Source organism: Pecten maximus, unplaced genomic scaffold (assembly GCF_902652985.1).
Source record: "Pecten maximus unplaced genomic scaffold, xPecMax1.1, whole genome shotgun sequence".
Lineage (NCBI taxonomy): Eukaryota > Metazoa > Mollusca > Bivalvia > Pectinida > Pectinidae > Pecten > Pecten maximus.
Genome location: NW_022979468.1, coordinates 66661 through 85424, shown reverse-complemented (window position 1 = coordinate 85424; position 18764 = coordinate 66661). Strand labels below are relative to the sequence as shown.

General features: G+C 32.2%; 1 protein-coding gene across 1 annotated transcript in view; it reads right to left on the bottom strand.

Annotated features, from left to right (window-relative positions):
- The window catches only part of LOC117318679, a gene marked incomplete at its 3' end in the record, with an annotated part of 48975 nt that overhangs the window by 3589 nt on the left and 26622 nt on the right, over positions 1-18764 (bottom strand). Inside the window, exons 6-16 of the mRNA XM_033873639.1 lie at positions 17683-17715; positions 16506-16538; positions 15328-15360; positions 14151-14183; positions 12975-13007; positions 12058-12087; positions 10859-10891; positions 8499-8519; positions 6828-6848; positions 6416-6448; positions 5271-5303 (exon numbers count right to left, since the gene is read on the bottom strand). Of these exons, the coding sequence (XP_033729530.1) occupies positions 5271-5303; positions 6416-6448; positions 6828-6848; positions 8499-8519; positions 10859-10891; positions 12058-12087; positions 12975-13007; positions 14151-14183; positions 15328-15360; positions 16506-16538; positions 17683-17715 (336 nt within the window). The remainder of the gene's footprint in view (positions 1-5270; positions 5304-6415; positions 6449-6827; positions 6849-8498; positions 8520-10858; positions 10892-12057; positions 12088-12974; positions 13008-14150; positions 14184-15327; positions 15361-16505; positions 16539-17682; positions 17716-18764) is intronic.

Below are 18764 nucleotides of genomic sequence, written 5' to 3'. Positions count from 1 at the left end.
AATTAAAAGCTGATTTTGGCGTATGTCGTTGAACATTCAAAATCTGAATGTCGTATGTCGTATGTTCAGCGGCTGAACATTCAAAAGTTACCTCGTTGGCTGGTAAAAAACACAAGATATGAAGTTTTGAATGTCGTATGTCGTATGTTCAGCGGCTGAACATTCAAAATATGAATGTCGTATGTCGTATGTTCAGCGGCTGAACATTCAAAAGTTACCTCGTTGGCTGGTACAAACACAAGATATGAAGTTTTGAATGTCGTATGTCGTATGTTCAGCGGCTGAACATTCAAAATCTGAATGTCGTATGTCGTATGTTCAGCGGCTGAACATTCAAAATTTGAATGTCGTATGTCGTATGTCGAGCCGCTGAACATTCAAAATCAAAATCTGAATGTCGTATGTCGTATGTTCAGCGGCTGAACATTCAAAATCTGAATGTCGTATGTCGTATGTCGAGCCGCTGAACATTCAAAATCAAAATCTGAATGTCGTATGTCGTATGTTCAGCGGCTGAACATTCAAAATCTGAATGTCGTATGTCGTATGTTGAGCCGCTGAACATTCAAAAGTTACCTCGTTGGCTGGTACAAACACAAGATATGAAGTTTTGAATGTCGTATGTCGTATGTTCAGCGGCTGAACATTCAAAATCTGAATGTCGTATGTCGTATGTTCAGCGGCTGAACATTCAAAATTTGAATGTCGTATGTCGTATGTCGAGCCACTGAACATTCAAAATCAAAATCTGAATGTCGTATGTCGTATGTTCAGCGGCTGACTATTCAAAATCTGAATGTCGTATGTCGTATGTTGAGCCGCTGAACATTCAAAAGTTACCTCGTTGGCTGGTACAAACACAAGATATGAAGTTTTGAATGTCGTATGTCGTATGTTCAGCGGCTGAACATTCAGAATCTGAATGTCGTATGTCGTATGTTCAGCGGCTGAACATTCAAAATTTGAAAGTCGTATGTCGTATGTCGAGCCGCTGAACATTCAAAATCAAAATCTGAATGTCGTATGTCGTATGTTCAGCGGCTGAACATTCAAAATCTGAATGTCGTATGTCGTATGTTGAGCCGCTGAACATTCAAAAGTTACCTCGTTGGCTGGTACAAACACAAGATATGAAGTTTTGAATGTCGTATGTCGTATGTTCAGCGGCTGAACATTCAAAATCTGAATGTCGTATGTCGTATTTTCCGCGGCTGAACATTCAAAATCTGAATGTCGTATGTCGTATGTTGAGCCGCTGAACATTCAAAAGTTACCTCGTTGGCTGGTACAAACACAAGATATGAAGTTTTGAATGTCGTATGTCGTATGTTCAGCGGCTGAACATTCAAAATCTGAATGTCGTATGTCGTATGTTCAGCGGCTGAACATTCAAAATTTGAATGTCGTATGTCGTATGTCGAGCCGCTGAACATTCAAAATCAAAATCTGAATGTCGTATGTCGTATGTTCAGCGGCTAAACATTCAAAATCTGAATGTCGTATGTCGTATGTTGAGCCGCTGAACATTCAAAAATTATCTCGTTGGCTGGTAAAAACACAAGATATGAAGTTTTGAATGTCGTATGTCGTATGTCGTATGTTGAGCTAACTTCACACAGCCCATTTTTTGCGCGTTCTGAAAGATTTTTGGGAGCGCGCTCCGAATATTTGGGAATGCACTAAAAATGTTCGGCCGTCATATTACCGACAATGGACTATGAAACTTTATACACCAACCTGTCTATCAACTGGTGTTGTTTCCCCAAGTTGACTTTTGACATAAATACTGCTCTCGTCGATACTTACTCTTTTATGAACCTGTTTTAGATATATTATTAACTCTTATTTGTTACAGCTTTACTAATACACGGGTGGAATCTTAAGTTTGAAAAAATATAGTAAAAAATATATGTTCGTTGGGTGCGTATTACTAGAAATAGATAATAATTAAATTGTCGAATTTTCGTGGCAATTTGCCCCTCTATGAAGACACAGGTAAATTACATACCGCTGCGCCATCGGGAGAAATATATATAATGTATGTACAATTCGTATCCATGTATGTAAATACGATTGCGATCCAGGTATTCATATCATCTTATAGACGACTTCCACAATGATCATGTCAGGGTGTCGGGCCGACTATCACTGCGCCATTGAAACGTTCTTTTTAAGAACGCCGATGTGGCGCAGGTTAATTAATTATTTAATTGGGTGCCGTATATCGTGAGTTCGAGGCCCGGTCAGGGCACGAGTAAAAAAATGTCTTCTTATTATTGATTAATTATTAATCAATGCCGATCAATATCGTGAACATGTTATATGAATATCTTATTACAGTGATGAGTTATAACAAAGGTCATTATATCGGTCACCAAAGGTCAAAGGTCAAATTGTTAATCAATGTCGATCAATATCGTGTACTTGTATAGGGACATCTTATTTGAAGTGATGCTTAAGGTCAATATCATGGTCACTAGTTTCACGAGTTAAACTGTTAATCAATGTACATAAATATTATATACATTTCATATGCACTTCTCATAACAGCCCAATGTGATATAAAAAGGTCACCTAAGGTCACGGGCCATTTTATTTTACCAATGTCCTTCAATATCGTTTATGCGTTGTATCATGTAAGCATATCTTATCGCAACGTCTATGGCAATGTAAACTTGTACCGAGATCCAATACTTGTATGTGGTTCACTATTCAACGGGGTCCTTTTTCAACGTGTACGTAAAGAAAATTTGATATTTGGTTCCGTTTTCAACGGCATCCCGGTTCCGTTTTCAACGTTGAAAATGGAACCGGGCTCCATTTCAACGGGGGTCATTTTCAACGTTAAACTGGCACATAGAAGAATGTGATGACGGGTTTTTTTTTCAAATCTTCCCATTGTTTACTTTTTCATCTGAAACCAATCGGATACAAAAAGAGGCTTAATAATTAAAAAAATAAACTTTATCAACATTTGAAAACCCGATTTTAATATTGATATTTATTATATATATTATTACAGTTTGAAGATATACTAAAGGTCATTATATGGGTCACCAAAGGTCGCGTATCCAATTGTTAACCAATGTCGATCAATGTCGTGTAAATGTCATATGCATATCTGATAACAGTGACAAGTTATTCCAAAGGTCATTATATGGGTCACCAAAGGTCGCATGTCCAATTGTTGACCAATGTCGATCAATATCGTGTAATGTCATATGCATATCTGATAATAGTGACAAGTTATTCCAAAGGTCATTATATAGGTCACCAGAGGTCGCATGTCCAATTTTTAATCAATGTCGATCAATATCGTGTACATGTCATATGCATATCTGATAATAGTGACAAGTTATTCCAAAGGTCATTATATGGGTCAACAAAGGTCAAATTGTCATTCAATGTCGATCAATATCGTATAAATTTTACATGTATATCATATTATAGATTGAAGATGTACCAAAGGTCATTATATGGGTCACCAAAAGTCACATATCAAGTTATCAACCGATGTCGATCAATATCGTGTACATGTCATATGCATATCTGAAAACAGTGATGAGCTACACCAAAGGTCATTATATGGGTCACCAAAGGTCACAGGTCCAATCGTTAATCACTGTCGATCAATATCTTGTACGTGTTATATCAATATCTTATCATAGTGATACATTATACCAAAGGTTATAATATGGGTCACCAAAGGTCAAAGGTCAAATTGTTTATCAATGTTGATCAATATCGTTTACATTTCATATGTATATCGTATTACAATTTGAAAATATACCGAAAGTCTTTATATGTGTCACCAGAATTGTTTATCAATATCGATCAATATTTTATGCTTGTTAAATTGTCTACAGACTTGTATCTTATAACAGTGTTGTTATTCAGAGCAACATGTACGTGGGGGTCCATTTTCAACGTTACACCGGCTTATTGGTAAATGTCTATACCGTTCATGGGATATTTGTCCACCATGCAATTTTACGCGTTTGCGGATGTCTTAAGCTTTTCCATTAGTGTACTGATATGAAGAAATAAGAAAAAACGTCGTTTTGTCTGACGCTACTTTCACAATACAGCATGTATATCTAAAAAAACACTGTTAAAGTTGGAGAATTCCGTTTTGCAATTAGGAAATCTTCGAAATGAGAGCATGGTGCCAATAAAACTCAAACAAAGAAACACTCAAACAGTTTGATACCCTAAATAAAAATACAAATACATGGACGGACAGTCTGTTAAGCACGAAATCAATATAATATTTGTAAATGTATTAAAAATAACTGCTTTAAAACACATTTTACAACGGATGCAACCCTAACGTCAGATTTACTTGTCTGAACAGAGATCATGACTTGAATGGCATTGCTTTTCATACAACAGATATTCCCTAATGTTAAGCTATGTATATCAACAACCAATATAACATTTCGGAAATACATTCAATCTAATTAAAATTAGACTTCTAATTTCTATGAGATTACCTCCAACGGGGTATTGTTAGATCTTGTATTGAAGTGTATCTTAGGGCATCGTAGAGGAATGGAAATTACAAGTTTAATTTAAATTACATTGGAAATACACTCAACTTTCAATACATAACATTTTTAATGTTATACGCCATATTTCCAAGTGCTCTGCTTTGTCATAAGTGTATTTTTCACATCATGAAAATTCGAGCAATCGGGTAAAAAACCCAAACGTAAAAAAAAATACAATGCAAAAAAAATATCAACAAAATATGTAATATTTTGAAATTAAAATGATGATTTGGTGTTTATTTTCCACATGCTATATTTGTGCCAGAAATGGTTGAGTGCACACGTGACGTTAGGAGAATAGGGCTTATTAACGGTGTTGGCTTAAATCATGTGATTTTAAATGGAAATGAAAGCATCAAACTGCCTTCTTCTGAAATGTTATTGTCCTGTAATTTTCACAGAATTGCATGCACGTTATAATTTCACGCTATTATTTATTTTGTCTACGTTCCTGTCAGAATTAAAAGACAATAACTTTCTAAACAAGGCAGTTTAATGCATAAATATCATAAATGTGTTATTCTGATGTTTGGTTCAATCACAGAACTTCATGTTTACAAACAATATGGCTACAATCTTTATGTTCCATGTAGTATCACGCGACAGGACTATTGTGGATATTATGGTAATTCAATATATTTTTTTTGTATTGACAAACATAAATGATTAAATATTCCTACAAGTGTGTAGTTTGAGCATAACATTAATCTATTCACTTACCTTCACATCGGCCATTGTCTTCTCATTAGTCTCCTAAAAGAAAATGTTGTATTACAGTTTTTGCTTGTGAAAAATAGAAACTGATCAAACTGAACCATCTCATATTTTCATTGTAGCGATGGGCAGTAAAAATGTAAGATTTTTCAGTGAATTCTCTTTCACAATAAAGTTGTAGAATTTCATTTTGAAATAATGTTGGTGATTTCTGTTTTGCAATTAGGTAAATATTAAAAAGGAGAGCATGATGCCAATAAACAAATCAAAGAAACACTCCAAGCGTTTGATACCCTCAATGAATATATAAATACATGGCTGGATAGTCTGTTGAGCACGAACTCAATTTCATGTTTCTAAATTCACTAAATGTTAATACTTTAAAACACATTTTATTACGGTAATATTTACTTTTCGGAACAGTGATCATGACTTGACACGCATTGCTTTTCATACAATGGATATTCCATGATGTTAAGCTATTCATATTAACAACCAATATATTATTTCGGAAATGTACACAACTCTCAATACTTTACATTGGTAATGTTATATACCATGTGTGTATTATTCACGTCATGAAAATTCGTGCAATCGGATTAAGAAAACCCGAATATTAAAAAAAAAAATGTTTCAACAAAATATGTTTTCATGTTGTATGAAAAAAAGAATACCCTCACGATGGGATGAATTATAAACATATAAATATAAAATATCATAAATGTGTTATTCTGATGTTTGGTTCAATCCCAGAACTTCATGTGGCTACACAAAAAAAATATGGCTACAATTTTTATGTGCTATGTAGTATCACGCGACAGGACGATTGTGGATATTATTGTAATTCATATGTTTTTATTATACAGTGGAACCTCTATAAACCGAACATGCATGGGACATGACTATTTGTTCGGTTTACAGAGGGTTCGGTTTGGAGAAGTTGATCGAAAAATGTCCGGTCGAATTCCGGATATAATTGGTCGGACGATGTTTTATTAGAATGCACCCGATTACAAACCGGCACGTACACACGTAGACAATATTTTGACGATTGTGGATATTATGGTAATTCATATGTTTTTATTATATCAACAAACATAAATATTTCTACACGTGTGTAGTTTGAGCATAACATTAATCTATTCACTTACCTTCATATCGGTCATTGCCTTCTCATTAGTCTCCTAAAAGAAAAGGTTGTATTACAGTTTTTGCTTGTGAAAAATAGAAACTGATCAAACTGAACCATCTTATATTTTCATTGTAGCGATGAGCAGTGAAAATGTAAGATTTTTCAATGAATTCTCTTTCACAATAAAGTTGTGTATACTTGAATACATTGAAAATACCAGGGTAAATTGCGATTGTGAAATGTAGATCCAGGAAATACATGTTTGACACGTATGTATTTCATACTAAAACAAATAACCGTTTTTTTTGTAATGACGAGATGAAAATTTGAAAATTGCTTACCTTTAAGTCTTCCAGCTGTATTTTATATTAACATATCACTTTATCATTTTCGTGATGACAAGATAAATTGAAGATTTGAAAATTGCTTACCATTGCATTTTTTAGATCTTTCTACAAGGAAACAAATACAAAATATAGTTCTACATAACAACCAAAGAATAACAATGTGTCAAAAAATCTACTTATTTTCAAAATTGATAAATTGGGAGACGATATGAACAAAACATGGATTTAGAGTTAGACCCCTGAGTAAGTGTAGAATGATAAAATGTTGTTACTAAGCAGCCAAAACCCATACAGTTGAATTCGCAGTCCCCTAATACCCTATATACAAATTTTCATCAAAATTTGAAAATATTGAAATCTTGACCAATGAGAAGCCTCTGTATGGTACATATGACAACAATATCCATTCTGTTGAATTTGCAATCCCTTATGAATGCATTTTTATTAAAATAACAAAATACGTAAATTTTGACCATTCAGGAGCCAGTAAATTGCAGACATTTTCTTAAAATGTTAAATTGAGTTTCCACGTTTAAACTAATACTAACTTTCTTCCAAATTGGACAATATCTAAATTTTGACCTATCAGAAGTAATCTATATGGCGGCCATTTTGGCTTTTGAATTTAAAATGTTTTGATTCAAAAGCCTTGTAAGCACTTCTCCCACAAAGTTTTTATTGAATTTCATTGAATAGTTAAATAGTTACAGCGAATTACATTTTAAGTCGATGAGAGGCCGTGGCCGTCATCTCGACTGACTGATTGAAAACCCGATATAGATTACACATATCTACAATGTACAACGTATAAGGATTATTGCCAGCATGTTTTGTTGAAATCCCTTCATTAATTCAGGAGGAGTAGCTGGAAAATCGTTGTGTCCACAGACGAACAACCTGATTGTAGAATATACCCGCTATCCCAAACTTTGTTGAAGAGGGTTTAAAATAAAAATAATCTGAAAGCATAAATCTTTCTTGCTGTCTTGATTCATTAAACAAAGTACATTTTCATTTAAGATACGATAACATATTAGAGACTTTAGAAATTTCGCTAATGTGTGCCGAATTACGGAATACCATTCACTGTGTCGCCAAAATTCCACTCTCAGGACATTTCAACGGCGATAGTTTGGATCAAGCATAAAGAGCTCACACGTGAAAACGATAAAAAGATATACATTATATCAAAGAAGTAATAGTCTTGTTGTCTAGTTATTTTACAAGCAGGTCGGAGACTTCTCAGGTTGATGAATTTTTCTTTAAGACGGACAAGACTTTTGAGGTCATCTGACCCGAATTGTCAAGATGACCAATAACCATCGTGGTCCGGCCGTCGCGATCATGGTCCGCCATGCGTCGTTTAACGTTTACTTTTACGCTTCTCCTTATCCCCAAAGTGGAGTTGTGATGAGGGAGACATCAAGTTCATTGATGAAATGTTTTCCGAAATTATCAGTGTGCTGAATATGCTTATGTTTCAATGTCATATTTCACCAACGTTTTGAATTCATTTTAAACTGATCCTGTTTTGAATATATTTTAAAGCTGTATTAACGTTAACAACCGTATCTCAAGCATTGCAGGCTTGACAAGCATTGGTGGATACACGTAAAACCAAAGAACACTGAATGGTTAGTATCATACTCGAAGATTGTCTTTTCTGGAGCTTACGCAATCGTCATTTTGACGTCTTGAACGAACTTAATTGAATGCATTGTTGTATGTGATACAGCTATTCAAATATAACCTTACCTTCAGCTCGGCATTTTCATTCTGTAATAAATGAAATAAAGTGGTAGAGAAACAATGGTTTGAAAAGTGTAGAAATTTCAATATTCCATTGATTTTTTATTCAAGTCATATGTCCACTTGAGAGAAATTCGAAGACTGGGAAGTGTATTTTTGTCAATTCATTATAAATAATAAGGATTGATTAAAAAGAAGCTTAAAAAGGTTCAGGATATTATCAAAGTAAAATGTTTAAGGATTGTTTAAAATTGCGAAGCAATGTAGAGGAGTAAGTTATGAATTGATTTTCAAATCATTTCAGTGGCGATATGTATTTATCTTTATTTGATTACATTGAAAAACTCTATTTTAAATGTAGATCTAGGAATTATGTGTTTGACATGTATTGATGTATTTGAAACTAAATTTAAATAACCGTTTTTAACTAATGATGAGATGAAAAGTTCCTTTCAAAATTGATTACCATTCATTCTTAAAGCTTGCAACCAGAGAATAACGATGTGTTGCATGTATGTATTTTCAAAATCGATAAAATGGGTGAAGATATGAACAAAATAGAGATTTAGAATTAAACCTCTGAGTAAGCTATGATACCGTGAATGAATAAAGGTAAAAAAAACCCAACAAAAACAAACAAACAAACAAGCAATCTCAATCAAAGCATACATCCTTTGTTGTCCAGATGCATTAAACGAGATCTATACGTTGATTCTAAAATGTCAAGTTTTGAATAATTAAGCATTGATATAAACTACATCCAAGTAGGTTCGCGTCATTATCTCGCCCTTGACGACATGTGTTGTACATTTTGATTCGTTAAACATAACAGTGGTGTATACAGCTTTATCAATTATTCACTGCTGCTTCTTCAATGATACTCGTTAGATAATTACGCATGTGGGTTCCAATATTGCATTTGTAAACTGAACAAAAATCATTATTTTTTTTAAATAAATACATTATATTATGATTTCCTCGTCAATTCTGTATGTTTTTACAATGGAATTTCAATGTTAAATGTCTTCCCTCCCTATCTGGATGTTTTGTTCGGTCCTTGTTTTCTCGGATGGTCACGTGATCGGCATGAAGGACTACATTTACACTTGGTCGCTAAAGTTTGCTAGATACCCGATTAACGTATTTATTAGTACAAATAAACGCAATACACTTATTCATCGTACTTAGAAACTGTAGAAAATGTTGTACATTTCTTCTATTTATACACGTGCATGTAAAGCGTACAGCGTTATAACCTGGCATTGATTGTAGATGTGCCAATTATTTTTGTCAATTCATTATAAATAATAAGGATTGATTAAAAAGAAGCTTAAAAAGGTTAAGGATATTATCAAAGTAAAATGTTTAAGGATTGTTTAAAATTGCGAAGCAATGTAGAGGAGTAAGTTATGAATTGATTTTCAAATCATTTCAGTGGCGATATGTATTTATCGTAGAAATAGAAAATAGAAAAATAGAAACTGATCAAACTGAACCATCTTATATTTTCATTGTAGCGATGAGCAGTGAAAATGTAAGATTTTTCAATGAATTCTCTTTCACAATAAAGTTGTAGAATTCCATTTTGAATGAATGTTCGCGAATTCTGTTTTGCAATTAGGTAAATATTAAAAAAGAGAGCATGGTGTTAATAAAAATCATCAAAAAAAGAATCACTCAAACAGTTTGAAACCCTAAACAAATATACAAATACATGGATGGCCAGTCTGTTTAGCACGAAATCAATTTCATATTTGTAAACACATTTTACTACTGTCAGATTTACTTTTCTGAACAGAGATCATGACTTGAATAGTATTGCTTTTCATACAATAGAAATTCCTTGTTAAGCTATGCATATCAGCGACATATGTATCATTTCGGAAATGCACAAAACTCCCAATACTTTACATTGGTAATGTTATATGTGTTGTTTCACGTAATGAACATTCGTGCAATCGTATTAAAAAAAACCTAATGTTTAAAAAAAAAAAGAAAAAAAAAATGTTTCAACAAAATATGTTATTATGCTTTAATAAACAGATAAACAGATTAAATTGATGATTTGGTGTTCATTTATGTTTGTGCCAGGAATGCTTTAGTGCACGCGTGAAGTCATAAGAATAGGATATCAAACGAAAGTATGAAACTGCCTTCCTTTGAAACGTTATTGTCCTATAAGTATCGCAGAATTGTATGCACGTTATAATTTCACTCCATTATTTATTTTGTCTACGTTCCTGTGAGACAGGACTATTGTAGATATTATGGTAATTCATATATTTTTTCTTCATATTAATAAAAATAAATAATTGAAAATTCCTACACGTGTGTAGTTTGAGCGTAACATTCAACTATTCACTTACCTTCACATCGGCCATTGCCTTCTCATAAGTCTCCTAAAAGAAGAGGTTGTATTACAGTTTTTGCTTGTGAAAAATAGAAACTGATCAAACTGAACCATCTCATATTTTCATTGTTAGCGATGGGCAGTGAAAATGTAAGATTTTAAAGTGAATTCTGTTTTACAATAAAGTTGTAGAATTCCATTTTGAAATAATGTTGGAGAATTCTGTTTTGCAATTAGGTAAATATTTAAAAAAGAGAGCTTGGTGGCAATAAAAATATCAAAGAAACACTCAAACAGTTTGATATTCTAAATGAATATATAAATACATGGTTGAATAGTCTGTTGAGCACGAAATCAATTTCATGTTTGTAAATTTATTAAATGTAGATACTTTAAAACACATTTTATTACGGTCAGATTTACTTTTCTGAACAGTGATCATGACTTGAATGGCATTGCTTTTCATACAATGGATATTCCGTGATGTTAAGCTATGCATAACAACAACCAATATATTATTTCGGAAATGTACACAACTCTCAATGCTTTATATTGGTAATGTTATATACCATGTGTGTATTTTTCACGTCATGGAAATTCGTGCAATCGGATTAAGAAAACCCGAATATTAAAAACAAAATGTTTCAACAAAATATGTTTTCATCTTGTATGAAAGATGCATAGATGAATACCCTCACGATTGGATAAACAGATAAAATTGATGATTTGGTGTTCGTTTCCACGAGCTATATTTGTGTCAGGAACGGTTAAGTGCACTGGGGACATCAGAAAAATGGGCCCATTCACGGTATTGGCTAAAATGATGTGATTTAAAATGGAAATGAAAGTATTAAACTGCCTTATTTTGAAACGTTATTTTTCCTGTAATTTTCACAGAATTGCATGCACGTTATAATTTCACGCTATTATTTATTTTGTCTACGTTCCTGTCAGAATTAAAAGACAATAACTTTCTAAACAAGACAGTTTAATGCATAAATATCATAAATGTGTTATTCTGATGTTTGGTTCAATCACAGAACTCCATGTTTACCAAAAATATGGCTACAATCTTTATGTTCCATGTAGTATCACGCGACAGGACTATTGTGGATATTATGGTAATTCAATATATTGTTTTGTATTGACAAACATAAATGATTAAATATTCCTACAAGTGTGTAGTTTGAGCATAACATTAATCTATTCACTTACCTTCACATCGGCCATTGTCTTCTCATTAGTCTAAAAGAAAATGTTGTATTACAGTTTTTGCTTGTGAAAAATAGAAACTGATCAAACTGAACCATCTCATATTTTCATTGTAGCGATGGGCAGTAAAAATGTAAGATTTTTCAGTGAATTCTGTTTTACAATAAAGTTGTAGAATTTCATTTTGAAATAATGTAGGATATTTCTGTTTTGCAATTAGGTAAATATTAAAAAGGAGAGCATGATGCCAATAAACAAATCAAAGAAACACTCCAAGCGTTTGATACCCTCAATGAATATATAAATACATGGCTGGATAGTCTGTTGAGCACGAAATCAATTTCATGTTTCTAAATTCACTAAATGTTAATACTTTAAAACACATTTTATTACGGTAATATTTACTTTTCGGAACAGTGATCATGACTTGACTGGCATTGCTTTTCATACAATGGATAGTTAGTGATGTTAAGCTATTTATATCAACAACCAATATATTATTTCGGAAATGTACACAACTCTCAATACTTTACATTGGTAATGTTATATACCATGTGTGTATTATTCACGTCATGGAAATTCGTGCAATCGGATTAAGAAAACCCGAATGTTAAAAAAAATAAATTGTTTCAACAAAATATGTTTTCATGTTGTATGAAAAAAGAATACCCTCACGATGGGATGAATTATAAACATATAAATATAAAATATCATAAATGTGTTATTCTGATGTTTGGTTCAATCACAGAACTTCATGTGGCTACACAAAAAAATATGGCTACAATTTTTATGTGCTATGTAGTATCACGCGACAGGACGATTGTGGATATTATTGTAATTCATATGTTTATATTATATCAACAAACATAAATATTCCTACACGTGTGTAGTTTGAGCATAACAATCAACTATTCACTTACCTTCAAATCGGTCATTGCCTTCTCATTAGTCTCCTAAAAGAAAATGTTGTATTACAGTTTTTGCTTGTGAAAAATAGAAACTGATCAAACTGAACCATCTTATATTTTCTTTGTAGCGATGAGCAGTGAAAATATAAGATTTTTCAGTGAATTCTGTTTTACAATAAAGTTGTAGAATTATGGTTTGCAATTAGGTAAATGTTATAAAAAGAGAGCATGGTGCCATTAAGAAAAAATATCAAAGAATCACTCAAACAGTTTTATACCCTAGATAAATATACAAATAAATGGATGGACAGTATGTTAGGCATGGAATCAATTTCATATTCTTCAATTGATTAAAGATAATTACTTTAAAACACATTCTATTACGGTAACATTTACTTTTCGGAACAGAGATCATGACTTGACTGGCATTGCTTTTCATACAATGGATAGTTAGTGATGTTAAGCTATTCATATCAACAACCAATATATTATTTCGGAAATGTACACAACTCTCAATACTTTACATTGGTAACGTTATATACCATGTGTGTATTTTTCACGTCATGAAAATTCGTGCAATCGGATTAAGAAAATCCGAATATTAAAAAAAAAATATTTCAACAAAATATGTTATCATTTTGTATGAAAGATAAATACCCTCACGATGGGATAAACAGATATAATTTGATGATTTGTTGTTCGTTTCCACGAGCTATATTTGTTTCAGGAACGGTTAAATGCGCTCGTGACGTCAGAAAAATAGGGCCCATTCACGGTATTGGCTAAAATGATGTGATATTTAAATGAAAATGAAAGTATTAAAGTGCCCTCTTCTGAAACGTTATTGTCCTATAATTCTAACAGAATTGCATGCACCTTATAATTTCACGCAATTACGTATTTTGTCTACGTTCCTGTCGGAATTAAAAGACAATAACTTTCCAAACACTGCAGTTTAATGCATATACATGTATATCATAAATGTGTTATTCTGATGTTTGGTGCAATCACTGAACTCCATTTTTACCAAAAATATGGCTACAATCTTTATGTTCCATGTAGTATCACGCGACAGGACTATTGTGGATATTATGGTAATTCAATATATATTTTTGCATTGACAAACATAAATGATTAAATATTCCTACACGTGTGTAGTTTGAGCATAACATTAATCTATTCACTTACCTTCACATCGGCCATTGCCTTCTCATTAGCCGCCTAAAAGAAAATGTTGTATTACAGTTTTTGCTTGTGAAAAATAGAAACTGATCAAACTGAACCATCTTATATTTTCTTTGTAGCGATGAGCAGTGAAAATATAAGATTTTTCAGTGAATTCTGTTTTACAATAAAGTTGTAGAATTATGGTTTGCAATTAGGTAAATGTTATAAAAAGAGAGCATGGTGCCATTAAGAAAAAATATCAAAGAATCACTCTAACAGTTTTATACCCTAGATAAATATACAAATACATGGATGGACAGTATGTTGAGCATGGAATCAATTTCATATTCTTAAATTGATTAAAGGTAATTACTTTAAAACACATTCTATTACGGTAACATTTACTTTTCGGAACAGAGATCATGACTTGACTGGCATTGCTTTTCATACAATGGATAGTTAGTGATGTTAAGCTATTCATATCAACAACCAATATATTATTTCGGAAATGTACACAACTCTCAATACTTTACATTGGTAATGTTATATACCATGTGTGTATTTTTCACGTCATGAAAATTCGTGCAATCGGATTAAGAAAATCCGAATATTAAAAAAAACAAATATTTCAACAAAATATGTTATCATCTTGTATGAAAGATGAATACCCTCACGATGGGATAAACAGAATAATTTGATGATTTGGTGTTCGTTTCCACGCGCTATATTTGTTTCAGGAACGGTTAAGTGAGCTCGTGACGTCAGAAAAATAGGGCCTATTCACGGTATTGGCTAAAATGATGTGATATTTAAATGAAAATGAAAGTATTAAAGTGCCCTCTTCTGAAACGTTATTGTCCTATAATTCTAACAGAATTGCATGCACCTTATAATTTCACGCAATTACGTATTTTGTCTACGTTCCTGTCAGAATTAAAAGACAATAACTTTCCAAACACTGCAGTTTAATGCATATACATGTATATCATAAATGTGTTATTCTGATGTTTGGTTCAATCACTGAACTCCATGTTTACCAAAAATATGGCTACAATCTTTATGTTCCATGTAGTATCACGCGACAGGACTATTGTGGATATTATGGTAATTCAATATATTTTTTTGCATTGACAAAAATAAATGATTAAATATTCCTACACGTGTGTAGTTTGAGCATAACATTAATCTATTCACTTACCTTCAAATCGGTCATTGCCTTCTCATTAATCCCCTAAAAGAAAATGTTGTATTACAGTTTTTGCTTGTGAAAAATAGAAACTGATCAAACTGAACCATCTTATATTTTCTTTGTAGCGATGAGCAGTGAAAATATAAGATTTTTCAGTGAATTCTGTTTTACAATAAAGTTGTAGAATTATGGTTTGCAATTAGGTAAATGTTATAAAAAGAGAGCATGGTGCCATTAAGAAAAAAATATCAAAGAATCACTCAAACAGTTTTATACCCTAGATAAATATACAAATACATGGATGGACAGTATGTTGAGCATGGAATCAATTTCATATTCTTAAATTGATTAAAGGTAATTACTTTAAAACACATTCTATTACGGTAACATTTACTTTTCGGAACAGAGATCATGACTTGACTGGCATTGCTTTTCATACAATGGATAGTTAGTGATGTTAAGCTATTCATATCAACAACCAATATATTATTTCGGAAATGTACACAACTCTCAATACTTTACATTGGTAATGTTATATACCATGTGTGTATTTTTCACGTCATGAAAATTCGTGCAATCGGATTAAGAAAATCCGAATATTAAAAAAAACAAATATTTCAACAAAATATGTTATCATCTTGTATGAAAGATGAATACCCTCACGATGGGATAAACAGATTAATTTGATGATTTGGTGTTCGTTTCCACGCGCTATATTTGTTTCAGGAACGGTTAAGTGAGCTCGTGACGTCAGAAAAATAGGGCCTATTCACGGTATTGGCTAAAATGATGTGATATTTAAATGAAAATGAAAGTATTAAAGAGCCCTCTTCTGAAACGTTATTGTCCTATAATTCTAACAGAATTGCATGCACCTTATAATTTCACGCAATTACGTATTTTGTCTACGTTCCTGTCAGAATTAAAAGACAATAACTTTCCAAACACTGCAGTTTAATGCATATACATGTATATCATAAATGTGTTATTCTGATGTTTGGTTCAATCACTGAACTCCATGTTTACCAAAAATATGGCTACAATCTTTATGTTCCATGTAGTATCACGCGACAGGACTATTGTGGATATTATGGTAATTCAATATATTTTTTTGCATTGACAAACATAAATGATTAAATATTCCTACACGTGTGTAGTTTGAGCATAACATTAATCTATTCACTTACCTTCAAATCGGTCATTGCCTTCTCATTAATCCCCTAAAAGAAAATGTTGTATTACAGTTTTTGCTTGTGAAAAATAGAAACTGATCAAACTGAACCATCTCATATTTTCATTGTAGCGATGGACAGTAAAAATGTAAGATTTTAAAGTGAATTATATTTTACAATAAAGTTGTAGAATTATGGTTTGCAATTAGGTAAATGTTATAAAAAGAGAGCATGGTGCCATTAAGAAAAAATATCAAAGAATCACTCAAACAGTTTTATACCCTAGATAAATATACAAATACATGGATGGACAGTATGTTGAGCATGGAATCAATTTCATATTCTTAAATTGATTAAAGGTAATTACTTTAAAACACATTCTATTACGGTAACATTTACTTTTCGGAACAGAGATCATGACTTGACTGGCATTGCTTTTCATACAATGGATAGTTAGTGATGTTAAGCTATTCATATCAACAACCAATATATTATTTCGGAAATGTACACAACTTTCAATACTTTACATTGGTAATGTTATATACCATGTGTGTATTTTTCACGTCATGAAAATTCGTGCAATCGGATTAAGAAAATCCGAATATTAAAAAAAACAAATATTTCAACAAAATATGTTATCATCTTGTATGAAAGATGAATACCCTCACGATGGGATAAACAGATTAATTTGATGATTTGGTGTTCGTTTCCACGCGCTATATTTGTTTCAGGAACGGTTAAGTGAGCTCGTGACGTCAGAAAAATAGGGCCTATTCACGGTATTGGCTAAAATGATGTGATATTTAAATGAAAATGAAAGTATTAAAGTGCCCTCTTCTGAAACGTTATTGTCCTATAATTCTAACAGAATTGCATGCACCTTATAATTTCACGCAATTACGTATTTTGTCTACGTTCCTGTCAGAATTAAAAGACAATAACTTTCCAAACACTGCAGTTTAATGCATATACATGTATATCATAAATGTGTTATTCTGATGTTTGGTGCAATCACTGAACTCCATGTTTACCAAAAATATGGCTACAATCTTTATGTTCCATGTAGTATCACGCGACAGGACTATTGTGGATATTATGGTAATTCAATATATATTTTTGCATTGACAAACATAAATGATTGAATATTCCTACACGTGTGTAGTTTGAGCATAACATTAATCTATTCACTTACCTTCAAATCGGTCATTGCCTTCTCAATAGCCTCCTAAAAGAAAATGTTGTATTACAGTTTTTGCTTGTGAAAAATAGAAACTGATCAAACTGAACCATCTCATATTTTCTTTGTAGCGATGGGCAGTAAAAATGTAAGATTTTAAAGTGAATTCTATTTTACAATAAAGTTGTAGAATTATGGTTTGCAATTAGGTAAATGTTATAAAAAGAGAGCATGGTGCCATTAAGAAAAAATATCAAAGAATCACTCTAACAGTTTTATACCCTAGATAAATATACAAATACATGGATGGACAGTATGTTGAGCATGGAATCAATTTCATATTCTTACATTGATTAAAGGTAATTACTTTAAAACACATTCTATTACGGTAACATTTACTTTTCGGAACAGAGATCATGACTTGAATGGCATTGCTTTTCATACAATGGATAGTTAGTGATGTTAAGCTATTCATATCAACAACCAATATATTATTTCGGAAATGTACACAACTCTCAATACTTTACATTGGTAACGTTATATACCATGTGTGTATTTTTCACGTCATGAAAATTCGTGCAATCGGATTAAGAAAACCCGAATATTAAAAAAAAAATATTTCAACAAAATATGTTATCATTTTGTATGAAAGATGAATACCCTCACGATGGGATAAACATATATAATTTGATGATTTGTTGTTTGTTTCCACGAGCTATATTTGTTTCAGGAACGGTTAAGTGCGCTCGTGACGTCAGAAAAATAGGTCCCATTCACGGTATTGGCTAAAATGATGTGATATTTAAATGAAAATGAAAGGATTAAAGTGCCCTCTTCTGAAACGTTATTGTCCTATAATTCTAACACAGAATTGCATGCACCTTATAATTTCACGCAATTACGTATTTTGTCTACGTTCCTGTCAGAATTAAATGACAATAACTTTCCAAACACTGCAGTTTAATGCATATACATGTATATCATAAATGTGTTATTCTGATGTTTGGTTCAATCACTGAACTCCATTTTTACCAAAAATATGGCTACAATCTTTATGTTCCATGTAGTATCACGCGACAGGACTATTGTGGATATTA